This window comes from Apus apus, chromosome 2 (assembly GCF_020740795.1).
Source record: "Apus apus isolate bApuApu2 chromosome 2, bApuApu2.pri.cur, whole genome shotgun sequence".
Classification (NCBI taxonomy): Eukaryota; Metazoa; Chordata; class Aves; order Apodiformes; family Apodidae; genus Apus; species Apus apus.
In genome coordinates this window covers 28,094,876-28,121,385 of record NC_067283.1, presented here as the reverse complement: position 1 = coordinate 28,121,385, position 26,510 = coordinate 28,094,876, and the positions used below count along the sequence as shown (strand labels likewise).

At 36.3% G+C, this 26,510-nt stretch overlaps 2 protein-coding genes across 3 annotated transcripts in view; one reads left to right on the top strand and one right to left on the bottom strand.

Annotated features, from left to right (window-relative positions):
* LOC127381886 (uncharacterized) overlaps positions 1-26,510 on the bottom strand; it is a 74,593-nt gene that overhangs the window by 29,702 nt on the left and 18,381 nt on the right. The gene's annotated exons all lie outside the window — the stretch shown is intronic.
* The window catches only part of THSD7A (thrombospondin type 1 domain containing 7A), a 274,526-nt gene that overhangs the window by 233,768 nt on the left and 14,248 nt on the right, over positions 1-26,510 (top strand). The window contains exons 15-21 of the mRNA XM_051612804.1: positions 601-864; positions 12,048-12,226; positions 16,313-16,446; positions 17,595-17,748; positions 18,169-18,310; positions 18,744-18,859; positions 24,183-24,300. Of these exons, the coding sequence (XP_051468764.1) occupies positions 601-864; positions 12,048-12,226; positions 16,313-16,446; positions 17,595-17,748; positions 18,169-18,310; positions 18,744-18,859; positions 24,183-24,300 (1,107 nt within the window). The remainder of the gene's footprint in view (positions 1-600; positions 865-12,047; positions 12,227-16,312; positions 16,447-17,594; positions 17,749-18,168; positions 18,311-18,743; positions 18,860-24,182; positions 24,301-26,510) is intronic.

The following is a 26,510-nucleotide window of genomic DNA, read 5'->3' as shown; positions in this document are numbered from 1 at the left end:
TTTGTAAAGAGAAGATTAAAAATAGATTTAATGGGAAGTGAAAGGTGAATGGATGGCTATGCTTCAGTTGGGGAAGGAAAATGAGAAGATATTTGAGAAGATACAAATTCACAGAAGGAGCTTATTCTGTTAGATGGGAAGAATGATAATCAACTAATGTACAACAACAGGTGATAAAAATAAAGCTGCTACAGTGGCAAAGATGTATGTTACTTCCTTCTGCAGTTTTCTTCAACTTCAGAAAGTTTTATCCAGAGGCAATTTTTTAATTGTACTGCAGACTGTTGACGAAATAGGGTAAACCAGGTAAAAAGGGTAACTTTTTTTTTAGTTTCTTTTTCAAACTGTACTTCCCAAGGACTATTATCCAAAGTAAATATAAAAATATGACTTTATTTTTAAACATGTTGCCTTATTACAAATTGTAGGCATCCATTACTCAAGAAATTGAAGTGACTAACTTAAATGAATAAAGATTAATGTAACTGTGTTCAGGCATAAGTATTTGATTGCAAGCATTTGTTACAGAAGTCTAAATGAAATTTTTGAGGAGATGTAAACTTGTATGAAGTTTCTGAAGTAATTTCTTCTTCTCTCTAGGAAAAAGTAAGAAAAGAGATAAATGCAAAAATTCTCAATTGTATCCTCTGATCGAGAATCAGTTTTGTCCGTGTGACAAGTACAGTGCTCAGCCTGTGGGAAATTGGTCAGACTGTATTTTACCAGAGGGTAAGCTGGAAGTATTGCTGGGCATGAAGGTACAAGGAGATGTTAAGGAATGTGGACAAGGCTATCGTTACCAGGCCATGGCATGCTATGACCAAAACAATCGACTTGTGGAAACATCACGGTGCAACAGTCACGGTATTTAGAAACTTCTTTTCTTTCATCTGCTTACTTACCAGCTTTATTTCAATTAGCATAATACATATACAGGTAGAATTAGCAGATTAATATTTGTTGCTTGGGCTACATTTTATCCCAGGGTACCTTCAGACCCAGCAGACACTTTGGCTGACTTGCAGAACAGTAAATTAAATTTTTACTGTTTACTACAGTGCAATATTTAAAGTAAAACACCAAGCATTTTCATAGATAAAAGTGAAATAATGTTGTTTTTCTGATAACTGTACCTGTAAATTTGAGAATAAAGCCATTTAGAAGGTTCAGATCCTACAAAAGAGCCCAACAACAACAGCACAGAACTATTTTGGGAAGGCTGAAAATAATTCCACAGGTTCTTTTGATGGCTTAAATCTACTTGAATGGCCTTAACTCTACCATTTGCTCTTCAGCACTTTAACAGGTGTGCATGGACCTGAGTTCAACAGCACACAACACTTTCTCTGTATAATTGTCATGTGTAAATATAGGGTGTTTAAAGGATTTATTTTCTTTGCATTCACATTGCTCTTGGAGGCAGCAGTGTTCCTGCATAAAGTGGATGCATCTATAGTTTTAGGATCAAAACTGGCACTTTCTGATTTTCAGTGAGCCAGAAATATGCTAATTTACATCACTGGAGTTTTTGTGTTCATTTAATTTCCTGCTTGCAGTGCAAAATTGTACATGAGCTATTGCTATGAAGAGCTGGATGTCAGTATCCGTGACATTAAAATGTCAATGTAAGTTTAATTTGTACATGCATTCTACTTTATAATATTAAATTAACAGAAATGCCACTTATTTACTTGGATAAAGTTAAAATAGCTAATTGAAGAAATTGAATTACTTTAGGGGATTTTAATTAGCACTATTAATTCCTGTTTAGAGCTATAATAAATTAGAAACTGAAGGTGCCAAGGCAAGCTGTAGCACATCTTTGTGATTTGATGGAAAATTAGAGCATTCAGCTCAAAGCAAAGATGGAAGATAATTTGTGAAGAATTTTCTCCCATGCTTATTTTTGATCAAAATTATCTTTTGCTGTAGTTAACTCATGTTGAAAGATAAGTTTGCATAAGTACATCTGAATTACAAGGTCTGTAACCTAAACTCACATGGGACAGGAAAACTCACCTTCCACTCTGAGAATGTTAGTTAATTCTATTCTTATCAGTTTTTTTCTGGGTTGAAGTTTGCAAAGACTTAGTTTTGTTCTTTTGTGTAGTCTGAAGAGGACATGCTACACCTGCTTAGCCTGACCAGGACCACTTGCTATCTTTGCAGTACCAAAAAGTGCAGCTATCTCTAATGATCAGCAGTTATGTGAGCACAGATCTGCCTGGGCTGGGTGGCTGTCCTGAGGGAATAAGAAAGCTCTTCTGCAAACTGGTAGGGAATGCTGAAAAAAAAGTCAAGGAGCAATCTGAGTTGTTCAGAAGACAACATTAAAAAATATGGAACTGAAACTTTTTCCTATTTCTATTTTTATTTTCCTATTTTAACTCTTGATTTTATTTAAACCTGAACTATGTATGATACTATGTTAAAAATTAGTATTCTTTCAGCATTAAGTCCAGAGTGACCTTTGAAAAGTGTAAAATTATAAAAGAAATCCATGGAAAACTAGAGGGACTGATGGCCTATGGCCAGTCATTTTTCATTGACATGAAGGATAGGGACTGTCAAATTTTGTGTCAACAACCAAGGGAAAATACTCAAGGGAAGAATCTGTCTGTCCAAGAGCAAATTGTAGGTGAGAACTCTTGCTTTATGTAGAATGTGCATGGACACTTTGGTTTCAGGGCTTTTTTTGTCTTAAATTCTTTCTTTCTAGACCAGTTTATTAATGTGTCTGGTTATCTGATTATTTTAGCCCCTGCCCTTCCCATTTTATTACCTGGTTTTGATAGTGAAGCACAAGGCAGCTGTGTGTGTTTTCTCATCAGTTCCATTTGAGGGAAGGTGTACCTTTGTCTTGGTCCATGGTATAAGTACATGGGCAGATGAAGCTTGGAATTACTGCTCAACTAATCCTGTATTCCTTGCACTTCCCAAAACTGTTTCACAGGAATTTCTGGTGTTCAGGGAATCAGATATCTAACCTAACTTTGATGGTAGCGAGTTAAGCCGATGCTAAGGAATATGTCACTAAAAATTATGGTTTCCTTTCTGGTAGCTCTTCTGGAACAACAATCTATTATTGATGGGTGTTGTAAATACATATAGTACAGATTATTCCTAAGACTTTCCTAATTTATTGTCTATCTTCAGCATTTTTCCAGGTTTAGCATACTTTTGCAGATAGAAGGGGGCTAGAACAAATGATGTAAATGTTTCAGGCTAATTTCAGTATATGTTTGCTGCCTTTTCTGAATATCTGCTTTGTATTCATGGATTACGTTCTGATGATTTATTTTAGTTTTCTCAACATGTATAAAGTCCTGTATGACCAGTTAAATCTTCTTTTATATCTTGCCACTATTTATGATGTTTTTCTCATTATTTTTGTGCCTTTGGTGTATGACAGTTCTTCAGTTTGGCATCATCTCTTGATTTCAGTGTGCTGTTGGTTTTTTTTTGTTAAGAACAAACATAAAAGCTATATTATGCCAAATCAACAAGGGACTTCCATGGTATCACAGTAGTTACCCCACCTGCTAGCAAATAAAAGTGCCTTGTAGCTTCCCATCAATCTGCTTTTATTTTTTCAATCTAAACTTGACAGGACTCATAATTCAAGCCTGCTTGGGTTATATTTGTAAATCCTAACAGAGTTGCTTATTTCCCTATGGAAATGATAACACTGAATTTTTCACTAATTCTGTTGCCGATCCAAGGAACAGTCAGGTTTCTTTGCTATGTTATCTGCTTTATTCAGAAATCTGATTCACTGTTACTTCCTGTGAGTCTGTTATTTCTTTTCCAAGCAGTACAGTATGTAATCACGGCCACATAAGATTTGGCCAATTATCCTGAGCTAGGAGAGAAATCAAGACCATTATTTAAGTCATGGTGATTCCAGCATGGTGTCCAACTTTTACTTGATTTTTTCTAATCTCCTGACAGTATGAAATCATGAAGTGGGAAAAGGGGATAATTGTACGTCACGTGTGACAACATCCTCTAAATCTGACAAGAGGGACAAACAGCACCCGCACTGATGTCTTTCATATATCATGGGATATGTTATGTGGTATACTAAAATGCCACAAGAAACTCAAATTGTGAGGCTGTCAGAAGTTTTATGTAAATACTGCCATGTAAATTTATGAGGCCATGAGCAGGTCAGTGTTGGAAGTCATGCTGTTTTGAATGGGAGAAATCGGAAGACAAACCTGCTCTGCAGTGCCAAAAAACTCATTTTGTTTTGTGAAATGTTGTATGCTTATAATCACAATTCACTTGACCTACTCAGAATAGCAAAGACTAAAAGGACCAAAAGAATAAGTAATTCAGAGTGATTTTTACTGTTTGACACATCTAATTTTTAAAAGATTGGAGAAGAGTTACCTAACAGTTTCACAGACACCGAGGAGCTAAAGGAAGGGTGCAACACAAGCAAGGCCCTAAATTAGTAGACCATAAGAGGATTCTTGCGATAATCTGTAACGTTTTGGATGCAGCTCTTAAGTCCTGAGTATAATCAAGTTTCTCAAAAAGATGGCCATGACCGTGACAAAAAACGCAAAATATGGTTAAATATATCTCCTATTACTGCTAGGTGAGAACAGAGGAGAAGCATAGGGCAGGGTCCTTCTAAAGAGGGTCCATAGCTTTCTGTACCTTAAGAGGTGCTTCAAAGGAAATCCCGAACTAGCAGATGAAAACAGACCTAAGTTTCAGCTGTAGAGGGACTAGGTAGTTTTTTTCCTATTTTCTTTTTTACCTGTGCTTTTTTTCAGTATTATATATGCCTAATACTTTTGCTTTTATTTTAAAAATATTTTGTTTCAAATTTGAGTTGTATTTTTGATGAAAGAGTTATCACCATGCAGCAGCCGTTTGAAATATTCTCATACTGGTATTTTTCAGTCTTATCAATTTTGTGAAGTGTGGTCAGGAGATAGCGGCTGATACTTGTCAGCAGATGTGGCAATGGCAGCTAAAAGTGGTATCTGAACTGTTGTTTACCTGTGTTCCTTGATGGAAGACACCTAGATTGCCCTTTCTCTGGTTTCTGCTTTGTTTCAGTACTGTACAGGAAATACGAAAATGTATACTTCTATTGATACTGAAGTCTGAGAGGTTTTTTTTCATTAGAAAGCAGCAGGTGTTTTTCATAGCTTTATCCCTGTCATCACTCGCATATTAGAGCGCTGTGGATAATCACGTGTGTGCCAACAATCTGTTTCAGTGTATTTGTGAAAAAACTGAGAGTCTCTCTTCATGGTCCCTTTAAATTGTACCTTGAAATTTTCATGACAAAAAAGCAAAAGCAGGCCACTGTCATGCTTGTGACCTACAGTATTTACTCTTCAATATTCAGATTTTCTCCATGATTTGTCAGTTATGAGTCATGACCCACATAAGCTGAGAGGTGGTTGTGTTTGTGTGTAGTGAAGGCAAACATAGTAGCACAGCAGACAGATGCAGCTTTTTTTATATAGGTCGTATTACCCTTCTTAATTCATGTCAGTTTACTGCTAAGACCTTAGGCACAGTCAACCAGTCCAGGATAGCTTGTCTGCTGCCTTATTAGTGTGAGATTATTTTCCCCTTTAGCATTAATTAAATGAGATGTACTGATTTGTGCTGATTCTACAATACCCTCCATGGCTACAAGGCTTATGCAGGGATTTGGGAGGAATATCTGTGTATCAGTGAATACTTTTACAACACTGGTAGGAGTATCAATGTGAATTGAGGAATTTTGCATTTAATTGCTTATGTGTGTGAGAGTAAAATATCGTATGTTATAACGGAGCCTACGGTTTTCAAGATGTCAGTTAGAACTTGCTGCATCCACTTGTATTAGGATTTTTTTAAATCTTTTTTTTCACTTTCACCATTCTAATCTAAAGCAATGCAAGTTTACCAATTAAAAATTTTAAAAGAAGAAGAATAAGAGTGTTAAAATTTGAGACTTTTGGTCCAGTGTTTATTCTCAAATAAATGTGTTTCTCATTGGAGATTCTAGTCTCGTATGGTCGTAGGTATAGATTTCCATGTTGTTATTGATACACTGCTGTTTCATAGCTTGTATCTTTTCTAAGATTTTTTAAATAAATTCAAGATGCCATATTTGTCCTGTTGTGTGTTCCGTAGGAATATGCTTCACCAGAAATACTATCTGAGGCTTCTACATTATGGTGCCACTGTATCTTCTCTGTCAACAGGACATCAGTCATGAAGCAGTCATCCATCAGACCAAAGACCTGTCATTAGTTTGAGACAGAACTGCTGATGCAAGAGATATTTAAGCATTAATGATTGCTCTCAGGTTTTGAGACTTGGAATTATAATCCTGAAATAAAAAGAAAAAAGTCTTATGGAGTTCAATCTATCTTTGCATGGATAGGCAGAAATATGAATAGTCTGAACAAGGACATATTCTGTTACAAGCAAAATGCAAATAACTATTTCTTTGTCCTTTAAGATGAGATCCAAGAACTTTATATTCCATTGAAAAATAATTTGTGTTAAAGAATAGAAACCATTCTGACATTGCAGGTTTTTTTCTTGCAATCATAGCGTGATGTTTTAGTCATGAAAACAGGAGCTTAACTGTGTCAGTCCTAAGGACAAAAGAGTTAATATAAACAGTTTCTAAGATGTTCTTTATATCTGCACCCTTCAACTCAAGTAGTCCATCTGTTCTTATGTATTGCAGGTGCAGTTTGTGGCAAAAATTTCTACATTCACCTACCTCATCTGCTTTGTCCTTAGACAAAGTATGAAGTCCATTAAAGTCCTCCATTATGAATTATCCAACACAGCTGTTAATGACTTTTTTCTAGGAGTCCAGATTTTATAGCCAGCTAACAATGGGACAGTGAACCTTTCCCTTTTAATAATGACTTCAATGGTTCCTAGTGGTTTAAACCAATTTTAAAAATTGTAGTTCAGTAATAAATCTTTAATGATAGAATAGCCATGTAGCTCATTGTAGACAACTGCCCATTTCACAACCTTGTGAGGTTCAGCTGACAGAAGCTGAAATAATTGAGAAACTACTGCACTGGGAAAATGAATAGTCCTGAAGATAGGAGTTCCTTTCTAATACCCTTACCGACCAAGCAGGGCCAATGTTCTGTACCACAGTATCGCAAGGTCTCATCTCTCCAACATCCCTTCGATGTTATGGGCAGAAGGAAGAGCTGCAGGAAGCATGCAGTGAAAGACTTCAGTCAGGAGGAGAAACAGCAGGCAAAATATGAACTGCTGATGTCTGGAGAACAAATTTTCAGCCTTTACAGTGTTGGGCTTCTGCTTCACTTTCCCTCCCTCACCTTCACACTCTTTTCCTTAGCTCTTCTTCACAGCCATTTCGCTGCTCTCGTTCTTTCCTTCTCTCTGCACCTGTTGTTTTTCTGCCTTGGTAATTTCTTGCTTATTCTTTAAATCTCAAGGCTCTAGCATGACATTTCCTGCAATTATATTGTCCAGCCTGTCTGTGTGACTTAATTCTGTGATATTCCACCATACAGACAGCCATGCAACCACACATTAGAGAGCTGTTGCCTTAATAAGATTTTTTTGCAGTCTAACACTAGGGACACCCTTTGAAGGATTATTAGATCAGAGTGGAAACAAGACTGAAAATTGGAAAATGGCTCATTCTTGTCCTTTTCATGTCAGAAACTATGTATCTGTATCACTGACCCCATTTGCAGGTAATCTTTCGGGTTTTGGTGTTTCTGTGCTTTCTGTGTATTTTTTTCTATATCACAATATGCTCTCTTCTGACTTGCTAAAATTTTTACAGTGTGGACAAAGTTGACAAATACAAGCATTTGAAGTAAAAATAAATTATAAAATAAAATATAGTATAAACTTTTCAAAGTTCCTGAACATCTCTTTTCTTGGATTTGAAGGTTGATTGCTATGAACTTCTGGAGATCCTCATCCTTAATCACCCTAAAAGATAGGTTGACATCATACATGCAGAAAGGTATCTGAGGTGATGACATGCTTCAGAGAAGCTTTTTCTGAAAAGTACCATTAGATGGGTAGTAAATGGAACGAAGCAAGTAACTTGTAACAAATAATTTTATTTTTTTTTACTTGTTTTTTTTCTTAGCTAGAGAAATATCTGCTAGCTATTAAGGCTGCTTCTGCCTGTGTTCTAAGGAAATCCAGTGGCAGAGCTGAATGCTAAATTGTCTTGTGAGTGAAATAGTGAGACACCTGAGAGGAACAGAGGATGCCAAGGGATAAATATGCCAAAAACTTTTTGATGTCAGAAACCCCCACTAATTACCTATAGAATGTAAATCAAAGTCTTTTTATTTCTTCCTGTTGTCCCCTATTTTTATTTGTGGGAAACTTCTTAATTCATTTAACTGTCCAGTCAGGACATACCAGAGTAGGCTTTGAGGGCCTTGCATGATATTTGTGCTTCTCCTTCGCTGGAGACATTCAAAACCTGCCTGGACACATTCCTGTGTGATGTACTCTAGGTGATCCTGCTCTGGCAGTGGGATTGGACTAGATGATCTTTCAAGGTTCCTTCCAACCCCTAAGATTCTGTGATTCTGTAACTCTGTGATTCACCATCCTGTTGTGTGTGGGATATTTATATATTTTTTTCCTCTTTTTTGTTTTCTATCCCTATGAAGTATGTCTTTACAATTCTCTTGACTCTGTATTCTGAGCTATTGCCCTCTCCCTGTCTTTTCTTACCACTTCCTCTGTTCTCCCTTAGTCTCTTTTTTGCCTTCTGTCTCCTCTGTTGTTTTGACTTCTGATTCTTTGCCATGAAACGTAACTTAATTTATTTCCTTCTCCTAATTTTGGAGAAGGCTTGGAAGCTGTGAAACTCTTTTCTGGCTCCCTTTATTTTGTTAATGTCCTTAACCTGTTTTTTATCCAGTGTCCTTAGTACACCAGTGTTTTTTTTATTATTGTCTTCCATCTTGCGTAATATTAATAACTGTTTTTCTCTTTGTGCTCCAAAATGTTCCACATTTCCAGTAGCTCCAAGCCTTCCACCCTTGCAGAGCTTCTTGTTTGCCTTCAATAGTTGTCTCCATTCTCATTCTCTTCTTCATGTGTCTTTTCCATTCTTCTTGTTCAGGTGGTTAATTTTCATGTGTGGAGTTTGAGTCTTGATGGCAGCTTTTTTGAGTAAATAGGAAGGAGGGAAAGGAGACCATCATAGGCCAGTTATCCCAGAGATAGCATAAGAAAGAGCTACATGGTGAGCTGAAGCTATTCCATGAAGCTTGTAGGATTATAGACCCAGTGCAAGAATGCAGTTCAGTATTTTTCTATTATAAAGTGGGTGGGAAACGTCAGCTGGCTCACTTTATCCTCTCCAAAATGCATTAGCATAAAAGCAAGATTGTAGTTTTCTTTGTTATAACTCTTATTATGACACTATACCCATAAAATGATGCTGTTACGGCTTTATTGCATTCTATGCTATAGCAGTTTTAGTGGCTGACTTCAATGTAGCAATTTCATAGATAGTCTTAAAAAAATGGTTGCTGTAGTGGCATAGTTTCATTTGATATTTTATTAACTATTGTTCTGTGTAATTAAAATGTTACCTGGGACTTGTATATACTATAATGTATTGGATGCAATATTCTAAAAATCTGGGAAAACTTTTTGAGCTTCCATTGTCATTATCTCAAAAAATATCTTTCTTGTCATTTTTAGACTATAAAGCAAAATAGTTTCTAATTTGTTCATCACTTTGGTGTAGTATGTTCCACATAGGCTCCTTTTTGTAGGCTATGAAGTATTCCCATGCTATAGTTATCCAAGTCCCAAAATATTGTGATATCCTGGAGATCTTTTTCTATGACTGGGCCAGATTGGGAAGATTCGTTTGAGATTAAGACAAATTTCAACTAGCTCAGAGGTTTATGGAAGTCTTTAAAATACAGTCTTCCTGAAGCAGCCTGTACCAATTCAAGTTACCTACTTAAGGATGTACAATTTGAATTTGTTTCTTACAGACATTAATTACAAAGGCAGAAATTCAACAAATGCTAAATGATGTAATTGTGCTATAGTAGAAAGTTTTCTCCACAAATAAATTACTTAGAAGTTTTATTGACAGTTAAGGAGCATTTTAAAATCTCAAGAAAATTAATAAAGAGCATTAAAATCCTCAGTTATATCAGGTAATAAATATCACTAAACACTTCTTTTATTGCTTGAAGGCAATTGTTTCTTTTAACGTTTTTGTTATTGTCCATTTTCATTTGGTAATTACTTCATTGTATGAATATATGGTTTTGTATAGCACCTAAGAGGGCTTGTTACAAGCTCATTTTTGGTGAAGATAGAGACTTTGTTATTTATGCAATCTAATTTCAGTGTAGAATAGGGCTCTGAGATAGGGTGCATCTAATTTCTAAGACTCACGCAGAGATGGTGAAATGTAATCAATTTTGCATTTACCACTGCAGGGCAATCTATGGCACCACCTCTGATATGCAGTGATATGAACTTCAAAAATATGTTTTGTCCAACACACTGTACCTATCATACAATATCACTGAGCTGATCGATCAAATAGTGAGAGGTATTTAATAAACATGCTTGTAATTCAAGCTAATAACATTCTAGCCATTTTATGGAAGATAGATTTGGTGACCAGTAGTTTCACAATGCTCACATTCATGATGTGCACTGTATATTTATTTAACTGTTTAATACTTTCAGGGCAAAATCATCACATGAATTTGACCATAAAATATTCTGAATGTTACTAAATGCTTAAAAAAAGCAACCTGCCTGTTCTTTATGTCTAAAACAAATTAACTGGAAAGAGTTATATACCATTGAAATCCTGTAGCTGTTTTGATTCTTTACTTAACTTGTGATTGTTTTGTATTGGTTGCTTTTAGAGGAGGCAGAATAGCTTTACTTAGAAGTGTACATTAAAAATATAAAGCTGCTAACATCAGCTTTGATGAAAATTACAGTGACTTTTTTCAAACTAAATAAAAATTCAAGATACGTGAGGAATTTGAAACCATGCCTAGCAAACAGTGCCAGTAATTTGAGAAGGATCTTACCTATCTATGTGTAAATTTTGAAACTCTGTAAAATATTTTAATTCACTTTTAAATGCACCAAGGTTTCTCTGATCTTTAAAATGAACATTTGCCAATGGTAAATACGTTGCAGTTCTGACACAGGAAGGGGAGAGGAGAGTTTGTATAGGTTTAGGGTATAGTTGTAGTAAAAATATAGTAAAGGATGGCTTTTTATTTGAGGTTTTATAGATTTTGCTGTAAATATTGGCATAAATGACAGATATTGTAGAGCTGTGGCATATGTTCCTTTTGAAAGAAAGACATTTTCACTTATTCAGTGAATTGAGGCCTCATGTTACTCCCTGCAGACCATGTCATAGCCTTTCCAACCTCCCAGGACCGATAACTTACCCAAACCAAACATCTGCTTTTCCATTCAGTGCAATTATTCAGTGTGCTATGGGGGGCAGATGGTTGTTAATCGGCAGATCATTAACGTGGCAGGCCACTTTCTAGTCTGAGAAAGGTCACAAGGTGTTAAGTTCCCTTGCTTCAGGCTGGTAAGATGCATGTCCTATGATTCAGTTGGATTTTTTTATGTATAACTGCAATTGAATTACTTAATACAATTATGGAGGGTCTTTTAATTAAACCTTTTTCATTAAAAAAAAAATTTGTTTATACACTATAAGAGTGATACAACCAAGAGATGGTTTAGTGTCAATTACACCTTAGCTGTCAGAAAGTCCGAGTGCTGAAATCTGGTGAGTGTGAATCCTAATTAGAAAGCAGTGAGGATACTCAGCTGCTACTCTTAAGACAGTCTCGAGCTGTGTGTGTCAATTTTCTGCAGAATTTAATTTAGCTCTAATGATGAAGAAATCTCTCTATTCACACAGTCCTGTCAAGTCAAACTTTGGACAATCTAAATGAAGTAGACAAGGGCTTCAGGGAGTAGTAGCAGAGTGACATACTGAAGAGATTTTACTTTCTTTTCCATTCACACAGGTTATATTGAGGAAGCCTGTATTATTCCATGTCCCTCAGACTGCAAGCTCAGTGAGTGGTCCAACTGGTCTCGCTGTAGTAAATCCTGTGGGAGTGGGGTAAAAGTTCGGTCTAAGTGGCTCCGTGAAAAACCCTACAATGGTGGAAGACCCTGCCCGAAGCTAGATCACGTTAATCAGGTAATTTGGTTTATATTTATATTCTTGATACAGCTTTTTTTCATAGCTCAGATACCCCTTTTTGCTGTATTGTTGGTTGATGTAGAAAAAACTATACAACGTAACAAGCAGATACAAGTAGAAGGAGTATGTGTTGGCATAGATTTCCTCAGTCAGCAAAGGATCTGCCTTCATTACTTCCTCATCTGAAAGACCTTAGCACATTATCTGAACTGCACATTTGAGGCAATAAAACTTTCTTACATGCAAATTGTGAAGACCAAGTTTCTGAAGATCTCTGGCAATGGGTAAAATGTCTCATTACAGATGCTCAAACTGGTAAGATTCTCAGTGATTCTATGATCACCATAGATCAGAAAGCAAATAAAAACTTATCAAACTCTTCACAGACTGTCGTTCCAGTGTCCCTTAATGTGTTTTAGTCAGGCTGGAGCTTAACCTTCTGGATACACTTGCCTTGGCACTGCAGTCCCAGTCAGGAGTGCACTTCTGAAGTCAATCTCCCAGTTGTCCCACTAACCATAAGGGATTTTCCAGTATGGAGCAGTCTGGCCACCCAGTCTGGATCCTCTGAATGTGAAACTAAGCCAGAAAATGTCATCCAAGAGCTCACTGGGAGTACTTTGAGAATTTTGTCTTTGGAACCAAGTTTAGCACTAGTCCAAGTTAAACCCCTGAAGCTTGTTTGCTGCTCTGTTCTTGAAGAGTTTTAGAGAGAAAAACCTTCTTTGTTAATTAATTTATGCTCTTCATAGTTTATTTATATTCATATTACTGTTGACTTTAATTTAATCTGCAGAGGCATGTTAAACAGCAACACTGTCTTCTCTGTGCATATTCAAAGATTGAAAAAAAATGTGCTGTCAATTTACATTTGAATAAAAATGCATGTGCTTAATATTATCTTATTGACATTTCACTAGCACAGAGTCAAATGGCTTGTTGATCTAATTTTCTACTGTAGTAAATGTAATTAGTTCTAATTTAGAAAATAGTAAGTGTTAAACTGCAGCTCGTAAACTAAGTTTGTGATTTACTGTAACAAAATACAAACTAGACTGAGGGTTGGTGGATTTGTGTCAGCATGTAAATATGCTTTAAATTAGGAGGAACGTGTTTCAATAGGAGCAAATTATAGTCTATGCAGAAATATTTTTCATTCTTTAACATTCATATAGGACATGATAGGCTTGTATTTTTCTGCATCAAAGGTGATTTTGCCAGAGGTCTGTTAGCCACTTGTATGCAACACTATTGCCCTCTACTGGTACTTTGACTCAAATCTGATTCATTGCAACGTTCCCTGGTACTTACCAAATAGATGATTCGGAATATAATTATTGTTAAAATAAAATTGAAATATAGTATTTTCATGGGAAGAGAGCTCTACAAATAAAAGAAGAATTTTTAAGAATATAGAGACTGTATCTTTCAATTGAAATGCATTCACTGTCAATTCAGATAGAGTCAGGGAATACACAGGTATTCTAATTTTGAGTTAATAGTTTAATCTAAATATGATCCACCATTCATTCAGCTGGAAAACTACTGAGTCTTCTGAATATTTATTGCAATTATTAAATACAGATATTTTGATTTATGCATTTATTACTTATATATGTAACATGCTTATTTGCATACACACCAAACATAAGGGTTAGACTGGGTCTTTGGTGCTTACAAACTCTTAGGAAAGACTGCAACATGTTGTTTAGATCATGGAAGAGAAGATGGGAAGGAGCTGCTATTCTGCTAGTATGTACATTAAAGGCTTTTGTAAAAAAGGAGGAAATAATCCATTTTCTATGGCCATCGTGGATAGGATAAAAAGCAGTAGGCCTAGACTGCTACAAGCAGATTTGGATTAAGCCTTGGTAAGGCTAATGGAACACTGAAATAAAGTGCTTAAGATATTTGTCAAGTTTTAAGAGCAAGTTCCTCAATAAATTTCAGGTCTGACATCTATGACTGCATTTTGCAGGAAGAATGGGCACAGTGAGTGCTAGATGTCTCACTGAGCGTCTTTCCTTCTGGACCATGTATGCCAGGGTGACTCCCAAACCATGTTCCAACTGGAGGAAGTCTGCTCAGTACTCACTTCACTAGGCTAAAAGTCTTCATAATTATAACAGTGATAGAGTCAAGTTTATAATAAAATCACATGAATGACTGTCAGAGGATTTCCGAGGCTAATCTGAGACTGTTAGAGAAAATTAGGCTATCCCTCTCTTCATTTGGTCCAGGCATTATTTGCCTCTTTATCCAGCAGTTGGGTTTGGTATTCTTACAACATCCAACTGCCATATCCTGCAGTCACAGTGACAAAATTGCCAGTAGAGTCAGGAGAACATCCTTAAAACAGAGGCAGTGCTACAGAGAGTTCTCCTTTGGCTTTCTGGCAAGAAGCAATTTTGTGTTACCGGAAAGGCTGTTGAATAAGCAGAGTTTATGTATTTCTTCTTATGCCAACCAGGGTGAGACATACAGAGACAATTCCTTAAATAAAGGCTTCCTTTTGGATATTCTGGACAAGAAAAAAGCGCCACTTCCTGAGTTGTGCACTGAGTCCAGTACGTTCCTTAACATGCATATACACCACCCATCTTTACACTGGGTTAATGCTTATGTAGTTCAAGGAAGGCCCAGATAAGCTGGGCTGTGATGGTCTTCTTGTGTGTGGGCTCATCAGCTGCATAGTAATATATCAGACTCTCTACACATTTATTGTTCAAGGCTTTTTGTGTGTGTGTGTGACTGATGGTGTATTGTTGCATGTTACCTGATAAGCTATCAAACCTCTTTTTCTACCCAGGCAGTGCTGATGGAAAGAAATCAAGGGTTTGTTAAGACGATGTCCTAGATTGTCTAGAAATATTACTTGTGCTGACCTGATACCCAGAGTGATGCGTGAAGTTGCTGGTATACAATAATTTTGAGCCAATAGTCTTTAAGAAATCTGTGCATATTTAAGATACTCAATAAAGGACTTATGAACTTTTGAAGGATGAGAAATGCCAACTCCTTTTACGGCCCCGAATCTATTGCACTTAGTGCTGACAGAACAATTTCAGTTTTTAGTGAAGTGCAGTATCCACCAAAACCATTGAGGATTTTCACTTGTTTTAGGGAAACTGTATTCCCTACTGTGTGAAGAGTTGATGTTAATTGTAGGCAAAAAGCGTTAGGGTCTGAGAAAGAGACCAGCTAATTTACAGGTTCTTCCCAACTTGTCGTGATTTATAAACATGTGATTTTTTCCAAGGGAAAACTTCTTGCAAAATCACCTCATGATAGTGAGTGAGATCCAAAAGGAAAAAAAAACTGGATCCCTTTTGCTTGGCAGAAGTCATGGAATATTGTTTGTTATAAAAGCTAGATTAATGCCATTTAAATGCTTGTACTTCACTCTAATAAATCTTTCTTTTTGTCTTTGGTTTTTCTTTTGGGTTCATGAAAATATTTTCTTCAGGCTCAGGTAAGAATGTCTAAAATAAAAATACAACCTTAACATGTGCTTACTGATTGTGCTCTGTTTACATTATCGCATCTTTGAGAAATATGGAATGATACACTATTATCAAATATATATATATATATGTGAGTGATATTAAGTATCCACAATGAAATATAAAGTGAACCAGTGTATATTGATATAATTTACCTTGAGCTCATGTCTCTTTAGAAATACAAAACCCCACAACTTATAACAGTGAGATGGAATAGTTGAGGAGACATGTGAAGGATAAAAGTAAATTTTTAGTAGAGTTTTAGCAGCATTTTTCAAAAAGGTGTACTTGTGGGCTAACCCAGCTACAGATATTAAGTTAGTTGTGTTGATGTTATTGGTGGAAATAGCCTAGTGCAGGCTTAGTGACAGAGAAAACCAGGGAATCTGTCATTAGTTGTCTTAGCATCTGACATTTTGTTATTTCTGTAATTTTCTTTCAAGTATTTTATCTGTATTATTACTACAGCTCTGAATCAGCAACTTTACATTTGTTATTCTTGCCAAAAAGAGCATTGACCTTTTTTTGCATGTTTATTTTATTCATGTGCACAATAACTGACACTCAATATGGATTCCAGGTGTATGAGGTAGTCCCCTGCCACAGTGACTGCAGCCAGTACGTATGGGTTACTGAGCCCTGGAGCGTCTGCAAAGTGACCAATGTGGACTTAAAAGAGAACTGTGGAGAAGGTGTTCAAACGAGAAAAGTCAGGTAAAACAGTATTGCTTCTCTTTCACTTTAGAGAGCCTTCACTTTCAGTTATGGCTGTATTTAATTTGATGTAATTCTGTGAAATGTACAGTGTTAAATCCAGCCATATATACTGGACCATAACCCATTTAAAAAAATTCCCTAAGAATACTCTGAAAAAATCCAGTATGAAAAGGCAAAATTAATTAGTGTGTATGTTGAAAAATAGACTATAACACTACCATAAAACATAAAGAAAGAATGTGTTTTCAGCCCTTTGGGACTAAAACCATCTAACTTTTTATTTATTATCACATAATGCCATTAAAGTACTAATTCCATAAAGCTAATATATGCTTATGCTGTATGTCTGGTGTTTACCTTAGAGAGTGTTTCAAAAATTAGTTTAGTCTGATAATGTAAGGTATTAAAAAAAAAAAAAAAAAATTAGTCAAATGAAAGAACCTCTGAATACTTCTGTGTGTGTGAAAGGCTTCCTATTGACCTGAGGTTTTCTCCTGCAATTCTGGAAAACAGATGCAAGCTTCTTAATTTGAATGATCCTAGTCATGTACTAGTTGGTCTTAGCAGACACATAGAAGGGGTAAGTTAACAGTAGATCTCACATCATTGGAAAATCAGTGGAATGAAGACTGTTGTCTTCAGCTCTACAAAGCTAAGCATATTCATTTATCATCTTAACTGGGCCTCCAACTGCAAATGTAATATAATGGTAATTGAAAAGCATGTGTGAAAATTTGGGATTAATACTAAGAATATAAAATGTTAAAAGTCTTAATAGATATAGATTTAAAATTATCAATTGAAGCATGAACAAAATGTATCTAATTATAAATTATTTTTATTATTCTGGCTTAGAGTCAAGTAAACCAGCTGCCCAGAAACTCCCAGAAAATCACTGATAGGGACTATCTAAATTCAGTTTATTTGATCTATATATAGATGGCTGTCAGCTGCAAAAATGAGGGTTATTTTTGATTCTTCAGCTTTTCTTGGATAATTGTAGATGACTACTTTGTTCTATTACTTGAATTATTTAGTGATTGTTATGTGCTCATGAAATGTTACAGTGCTTTGGAATACTGTGGAACACAGTTACTGTACAAGATCCATGGCGAATGCAGTTTATGTGCAGTTCTTTTTTCTAGGTGCATGCTAAACACTGTGGATGGTCCTTCTGACACTGTAGAGGACTATCTGTGTGATCCTGAAGAGATGCCACTTGGTGCAAGAAAATGCACGTTACCATGTCCTGAGGACTGTGTTATGTCTGAATGGGGATCATGGTCTCAGTGTTCTTTGGTAAGAAGCCTACTAAGTATAACTTTTATAGGTTTAGGAGGATACTTTAAAAAGGTGTACATGACATAATATTTGAGCCTAGCTGTGAGCCTCTCTGAAGTAGTGCAGTCATGGCACTAAAAATGTCACTATCCTGTAATGAGCAAAGTCTCTTGATTAAGACTGAACAAAGAAAAATCATTTTGGGTCCCCTCTCCCCTTCCTGTCAGCAAAAAAACCACCCCAAACAAACAAACAAAAAACCCAAACCAAAACTGAACAAAATATAAACAAGGAAATGGTTTCTCTTACACAACAGAAAGAGCCTGTTATTTTACATTTGTGTTTTGTGAAGGTATTATTTGAAAGGTTGTTATAGTCTTGCATGAAAAGGCATCAGGGTGCTTAAACATCAAAGCTGTTTCCAATCTCCCTTTGAAGCCATGCAATGGAAGCAGTGTCCGCGAAAGGTCAGCTACATCCCTGAGACAACCAGATGATGGGAAGTCCTGTCCTGCTGCTACTGAGACAGAAGCCTGCACATTGAACAAAAACTGCTACCACTATGACTACAATGTGACAGGTATTTGTGCTGTTAGGCTCTAGTGACAGCCTGGGACTGTGGCTTCATCTTACAGGACAGATTTTTCAGCTTTTTCTTCTTATCTGGAGGGAGCTGCAGAGCTTGCACTGAAAACTGATTCAGACTGTTTGATCCAGAGAAAATATTACTGGAGGCTTATCAGCTTGGGTCAAATGTGCATGCTGTACCTGAAGGAAATGTATTTCTCCTGTCATTTTGTGATTTTCTCAAAATCCATACAAATGAAACCAAATACGAACTTTTTAGGAAAGCATCATGGCACTATTTCCAGTAAAAATCTGTGGCAGCTGCATGTGTAAAAGTTGCTTGTGAGGATTATTTTAGGCCATCATAACTAGAATCTGGTGGGAGATTGGATTATTATGAATTCAATCTAAGATGTCTGTTACACTAATGAATTCCTTATATCCAGACTGGAGCACATGCCAGCTCAGTGAGAAGGCTGTCTGTGGGAGCGGTATCAAGACACGGATGCTCGATTGTGTTCGCAGTGATGGCAAATCGGTTGACCTGAAGTACTGTGAAGAGGTGAGTGAGTACCTGTGAGTAAGCTCCCTTCTAATGGTGCTAAGTAGTGCTGAACCAGCTGAGCTTTATGGCATGTAACCCATCTTTGCCAGATGTTTTGCGACACTATTCATGGATTGTGAAGTACCTCTGAAATGAACTGTGCTATCAACAGTGGCTTTTATACAGTTTCCTTTGGTTGCTTTTAAGTGCCTCCATGCATGTATGCTAATTGCTATGTCCTGAAGGAAATTACTTGGAAACAATAATTAATAAAGTAGAATAAAGGTAATACATCTTAATTAGAACACTAATCATCATTTTAATTTGATACAGTTTCTGCATGGAGCCTTGGACAGCTGCCAGTATCAATCATTTACTCAATGTGTTGGAAAGTATTTCTCACGTGTCATTATGCAGCTGGGCTGAATGCTAACTTCTGGTATCCAGCTGTGCAATGCAAAAGATACCCAAGCTAGTGTGAAAAATTGTGCAGCGTGAACGCAATATTAAATAGGAGCATATGTGGAGAACTAACTAGCAGACAGGAACCCTTCAAGATTGAAAGAGTAATTTTTGCAAATGTTTAACCTAACTTCAAATTTAAAAGCATGGAGACAATAATGTGCAGGAAAATGGGAAGACCTCACAAGTGCTACATTAAGGACATCCTACATACTTTTCTAATGAAAAGTAACTGACACTCTTTCAGATACCTTTTCCTCACCACCTTGACATCAGAAACAAAATCACGTGCAATGAGGAACTAAGGTAGAGTGGCCTCTACAGCAGCTTTGCTACCAACATCTTTTCTGTTGGACCTTCCTGGCTAGTAGCTGTTCGTTAGGATGTATCCACAAAGAAGAGTCTCATCAAAAGTCAAGGGAGTCAGGAAACTCACTGTGTACTTTGGACTATAGTTTTGTAATGGTTCATTACAAAACATCCTGGATTCCTGAATCTGTAAGCTTTTAGCGAAGGCAGGAGGTTTCAGCTGAGACTGGCATCCTACTCTTTTCCCAAGTTCCTCTTTCACACACAGCTCTTCGATTTTTAATCAAATTTAATAATTTGATCATTTGTGTCTTAGGAAAAAGCTCAGGATCTGGCTACCTGCCAGCAGGGTTCTTTGAAGTTAATAGGGGAATGCATTAATGCATTCTGTCGTGTTTAAATGTGTTAAAAGAAAGAAAAAGAAAAAAAAAAAAGGCTAATTTGTTATTTGTAAAAGACTGCAGTATTGACTAATTCATACCAGGACATGATTTAAAATATCCATCCACATGAATATTTCAGTAGAAGAAACATGCTTTATCAGATTTTAAGGGGAAATATATTTCTTTACCATATTTCTTTACCATAAAGCCAAGAACTTATTTTTTTTGTTAACCAAAGATTTTTAGCAACATTTACAAAAATTATTACACTTTTCACTGAAATCTCATTTCAGGATACCTCTGGAGCTTTCCCACATTAAATAAATGAAAGTTTATTACTCAGATAAATAATTGGAGCAAGAAGATAATAGCTGAAAAACTACTTTCTGTAAATGACTGTCCTGCAGACATCACTGCAGTCATAGTCTTATTTGCCCTTTTGATTTGCTAGACTATCTAGAGATACATCTTCCTGTAGAAACCTCTGATCCACTCCCCAGTCATACTGTTAAGACTATTTGTTGAATTATGGATGTGTAAGCAGTGGTAAAACAAGGTCAAAGCCTGATCCAATAACTGTGAGGAGTAAAACCTGTTAACCTGATTAACAGGGAAGCCAAGCTGTTCAGATCTTACTGCAGACCCTACACTCTAAAGATGTGAAAGCCAACTCTGTGACCTTCCAGGTCATATGAGGAGAGTCTCCAAGGAATTATCAAAATGTGAATACATACTATGCACTTCTTCCTAATCTAATCACAGAGGATCCTTCAGCAGGTTGCTTTTTTGTACTTTTTCTGCTGTATTTCTGCATTATAAGAGCAGTGCAAAAATATTAAGTGAAGTTCAAAATAAGGTGCATGTGGTTAGAAAAGCTGATAAGAGAAAAACTAAATAATTTTGTGATTAATTAGCTAATGGAATTTTCCCTAGGGTGTCATAAAAATTTATACTAGATGTATGAATAAAACAAAAGTTTTGTTTAATTTATGTGTATATACATTTACAGAATTATGATTCTTATTACTATATGCAAAGGAAAGAGATCAGAGTAGCTAAACCCCGACTGGTTTATTTCACTAAGACATGAAGATGCCTGATTGCAGTGTCTGAGTTAAAATACAACATGTCGTTCAATAAACTAATAAAAGCTATACATAAAAAAAACCTTCACACTGTCTTTTGACTATTACCATCTCCAAGTATGAGCATCAACATAGTTAGATACTAACATTTCTTTCCAGCAATATGATCTTGTTTTTATTTTAGTCAATCAGCTAAAGAAGCTATCCAGTCAGCCTGGTTACTGCTAGGATAAATAAATTTCTAGAGCTTATTTCCAAGTCCTCATTAAGTTAACATAGTTCCCTTCAAACTCTCAAGGCACAGTAATACTGGACTACTTGGTCTCTAACTTAACAAAATTAGCACATCACAAGAATTCAGCTTGTCTTCTTCTTGAGTATTTGAAAATTAAATCACCTAAAGCAAGGTGGTCCTGGTCATATTCATATTTATGGGCTTATTTTTATTCATTTACCGTCAATTAAAGATCAGAAAAGCCTAGAAACCAGCAGTTTTGTCTGCATTAGAAAGTAAACTTTTTTATTTTATTGGCAAATTGTCTGCTTGTCAGATTACACTATTAACCTCCAGCAGAGGTTAATCTGCTGTGCCAAACATTCCTATAAACAAGTACAGATGCTTTTTGTGGATCTCAGGGTTTATAGAGCATGCTGGTCTGGCAGCCTGCTGCCCCTGGCTTGTGCAACCAGGAGTACAGGGCACTCAGCTGTAGCTCTCAGTGTAACTCCTCCAGTACTTGCCGTACTCAACCACAACTCATCCAGAACAGAGGCTCTTTCAGGTAAGAGAGCTACAGAACAATTTTCCAAATGTTTTCTAAGCTTTTCAAGGTGAATTGTGGTTCATCAATTGAAGGAAGGAGAGGGATGATAAAATAATATGTGATTAATATTGAATTGTAGCCTGCCAGTTGTTCCCCAAACTTATTTCAGTAGCACTTCAATATCTAAAACATGCAAATAGCAGATCACTGTGGCTAGTCTACCCTTCAGCTGTCTCCTCTTCACCTTCAATATTCTCTTGGGCTTTTCCTTCTCTAGCTGCCAAAGTCCAGCTGAGAAGGCCAATCTTGAAATAGAGCAGTCATGTTTCTGTGATTGGCAGGAATCAATTTAGCAGGCTTTAAAGCCTTTGCTCAGAAGATTTGAGCCAAATATAGACTTCAAAGATGGTTCTCTAGTTTCCTAATTATCCAAATTCCAGATTATCCAAAGGTTTCAGGTGTTGCCTGTGTGTGATAGCTGGATAATCAAGTTTATACTGTACTACAGAGAAAAGCTAGTGACTCATTCTTTGATGTATAAAACAGAACAGAGGTCTTAAACCTCATTTTTCTCAATAAATGGTACTGCCAATGCAAATTAGAGAGTTACTGAGTTTATCAGGATGAAACATTTCCAGTACTTATGGTAGTTTATTTATGGGGAATATGTCAATGTTGTGTCTAATTATTGCTCTATGCTTGCATTTAGTAGGAAATAGTGGTTTTATTTCCTTTTTAAAGTCTTAACTGCTGGGTTTATGTCATTAACCTTTCCAGTCATTAAAATTAATAGGTTTTGAAATGTCTAGCTTGCTTGGTTTTTTTTTTTGGTTGTTTTTTTTTTTCCTCCAAACTATGTGGGAAAATTATCTACTTAAAGATATCCAAAACCTCCTGGGATTCTGAGAGGCCTCAATGATAATCAAGGTCCATTGATGAAGGCCAATGCAGAGGACAGTCTTTTATGCTGGAAACTGCAGATCTGTTCATACTGGCAGGATTGATTTATTAGTTTTTCACATTTTATATCATGCACATTATAAGTGACCTATGCCTTTAACTCATTCTGGGGCTGTGCAGGCTGCAGGAGTTATTATTGTTGTGCTAATATTTAAGCCATCAATTATATTCCATCTTGCATCGTATATTCTCTTGTGCGTTAGTGAGAATATCTGTTTTCTTCCTTGATGGGGAAAATCTGGAGCATTAGAGTTTATAAGAACATAAAAATGGCTCTACAAGATCAGACCATCCCAGGTGGACAGTTGGACTAGGTGATCTTAGAGGTCTTTTCCAACCATCATGACTCTGATTCTGTGACCATTTAGCCACTGGGCCATCTTCAACATGGTCAATAAAACTCTTCCTTCCCTGTGAGGATTCCATCAATTATTAGTATTAGGCAGACTCCTGCCTGAAGAAGAACTCCAAACAGAATGTATTTTTGGAAAAAACATGTGAGTCTGGCTATTTTCTGTGCCCTTTTCTCTCATACCCTTCCAGCATTTTAACTTTTATGTTAGGGATCATAGAGGGTTCTGCTTTTTGTAAAGCAATTCAGAAAAACATGCTAAACAACATATATATATTTAGAGAAAACAATTGTCAATATCATGTCAATATTTTTGCATACAGCAGAATGGATAATATGTATAATACATATAATAAACTTGCACACCATGTCAGGAAAAAAAATGAGGAAGATGCATAAGCAGATGCCTAAGGAAGAGTAACGAGGACAGACATACATGAACTTCCTCTAGCAGCTTCCATCTGTTTTCAGTTCTTGGACTGCATTTGCCTGATGTGATTCCTGTGTGCTTAAAACTTCAGGTTTCTCTTCCATTACCTTGTTCAGTCTCTCTTTAGCTCCTGTAAACTTTTAGCATCTGCAACATCTTCTGACAATGGATAGTCAGGATATTCCAGGATATTGGAGTTTATGATATTTTGTTGATAAAAAATATTGCTTTATGCAATAGGTAAATGATATGCTGTTGATAGAACTGAAATTTGTACATTTCTATTTCAAAATACATTACTGATACTTCATAAATTACTTTCTCCTTTACCTATTGTATTAAGTAACACTATAGACCTGAAGTTCTCAATTTATAGGCTCTAATTTAGTTGATGAAAATAGTATTTAAGCATTTACTTTAAAAATGACATATGCATTAGGACTGCCTTGAAGTGAGATTTTCACATGTCCTAATTGCTTTACTTTTTATTTTGTCATGACTTCATGCTTGCTTTAGCCTTTAGTTGTCCACACGCAAAGCTTACACCTATGGCACAGACTGGCAGTTAGTGCTGACCATTGAATATTGTGTTTTAGCTTGGTTTGGAGAAGACATGGCAAATGAATATCTCCTGTGTGGTGGAATGTCCTGTGAACTGTCAGCTCTCTGACTGGTCCCCTTGGTCTGAGTGCTCTCAAACATGTGGCCTTACAGGTGAGTATATACCTTTGATACATTTTTAAGACTGAGCTCTTTTTTTTTTTTTTTCTTTATTAATATCCAAGGTAGAGTCTAGTTACAGAGGAACTTGTGGCATTTATTGGTACTGATATGTCTCAGAATAAGGGCCTGAAAGCACTATTGTGCCAGGCAACTAAGGTGTACAAACTACTGAAAGGGGAGGCTAGAAGCCCATCTATGAAGCCTCTTTGTTCTGTAATCATGTCTGGAATATCTCACTGCAGAGGCTGGAAAGGATATTGCATTGTTTTGTGTTCCCTGGGGAGTGCACAGCAGGGAAAAGGTCTAGGCAAAACCATCTGAAAGCTCTGGCCACCTCAGGATCTCAACAGAAAGACCTATGGATTTTTAAATAACAATAGTCAATAATTTGTTGCTGCAGTATCTAATAATGTAATAATGCTTTGGCTCTTGACATTACCTCTCTAAGCATGACTTCTACATTCAAATAATCTACACTTCTATGTTCAAAATAACCCTTACAGAGTGAAAATTGAACTAGCAGCTCTATTCAAGGCTTAAATATGTTGCCAGATTTTCCTCTACAAGCTTCTGTTTGTATACAAGACTTGGACGATTCACCTGATATTTTCTCTGAACGAGAATTATTTTTGCTGGGCTTTTCAAAGTGTGATGGTGGGTTACTATCTGAAATCCCTGTGCTTTTGAAGTATAGAATTTATTTGTAGAAGTGGCAATGTTTATTTTAAAGAGTAATGTAAACAGCTCTCAAATTTTCAGGGCTTTAAACAGATGATGGCAACCTCACAGGTAAGTCTTGAAGATGTAGTTTTCCTCTGTCTGGATGGGAAGCTGGAAGTAACTGCTGTTTTTATCAGTAAGAAACAATAATCTAATAAACCCAGTGACCACAAAGGTGAATCACTGTTGTGCACTCATGCAAATGCTCATAAAGTTGAGAAAGAATTCTGTATGTAAAAATTCTTCTCATTAGTGTTCTTTGTGATTTTTTTCTCTGATACTTTTCAATAAAATCTTTTTTCTCCTGTGACATCTCAGTTGGAGCAGCTGTGAATCCACGAATGATGAGGCTCCAAGTAAAGATGTTTACTTGGTAAACATCTTTCCAGCTGGCTGCAGTGAACATACCTGCCTAGGAAACAGATAGAGTTCTGCTGCTGCATTCTTGGCTTGTGTAGCTTGCTTTCAGCAAAAGATCTGTGTCATGATCATTAGGTTGTTCAATTCCAAATGCATCAGATTGAAATGTGGAATTAAAGATTAATTATTTTGGCCAGCTAACACCGGGTGTTACATATGTTAATCTATGTAATGCCTTAGTTTATCATAAGCCTTAGCAAACAGATTTAAATATATATTTCTTATTTTAGATTTTCTTCATGTATTTATTTGTATATAGATTAAAATACCACAGCTGCATTGTTTTGTGGAAACATTTGCAAGGTGCCAAGTCTGGAGCAGCCACTTTACCACTACTTCTGGCACACAAACATTAATTTGGTTATATGACATGACCTCTCTGTAATGCAGCATATTAGTCTAATATTCAGCACAAGATGAAAGAAGCAAGAATTGCTGAAAGGATAAAAATGTCTTCCTCTTTCTGTTTATATGAGTATCTCAGTGATGCTGGGTAGCATACTACTCAAAGAGAAGATTAATATTGGATAAGCCTATTGTATTTTAATTTTCTTTGGGCCTGACTCCATCCCCTTCAAACTCTGCATGTCACATTATCCAGACAGCTAATGAGAAAAGTTACAAGCTGTTTGGGGTTGTGATAATCAGACAATCATGGGACACATGATTCTGATTTTAACTCAAGGTAAAACAGAATATGCTGGTTTTCTCTAGCAGCAAACTCCAGATGCGAACCCAAAATCTCCATGAAGTGCCTCAAACATATTGTCACATTCAGAAAGAGCATTTTCCCACACACTCCTGTACTAGGAAATTACCACTTTTGTTTCCTATTAAAGGAGCAATCTGAAATCCTAATCAGACATCCTCCTCCAACCATACTGCACTTCTTGCAGTACAAGTGATAAAGTGTTTCATTTGTCTGTTTTATGGATTTACATTTTCCAAGAGCCAACAGTTCTGCTTTATAATACAATTTGTCAAATGTGTAAAAAATAGTTTATTCAAAACCAATACTTTTCACTAAAGGAGAACCAGTTTGAGGAATAACTCAGTCTAAC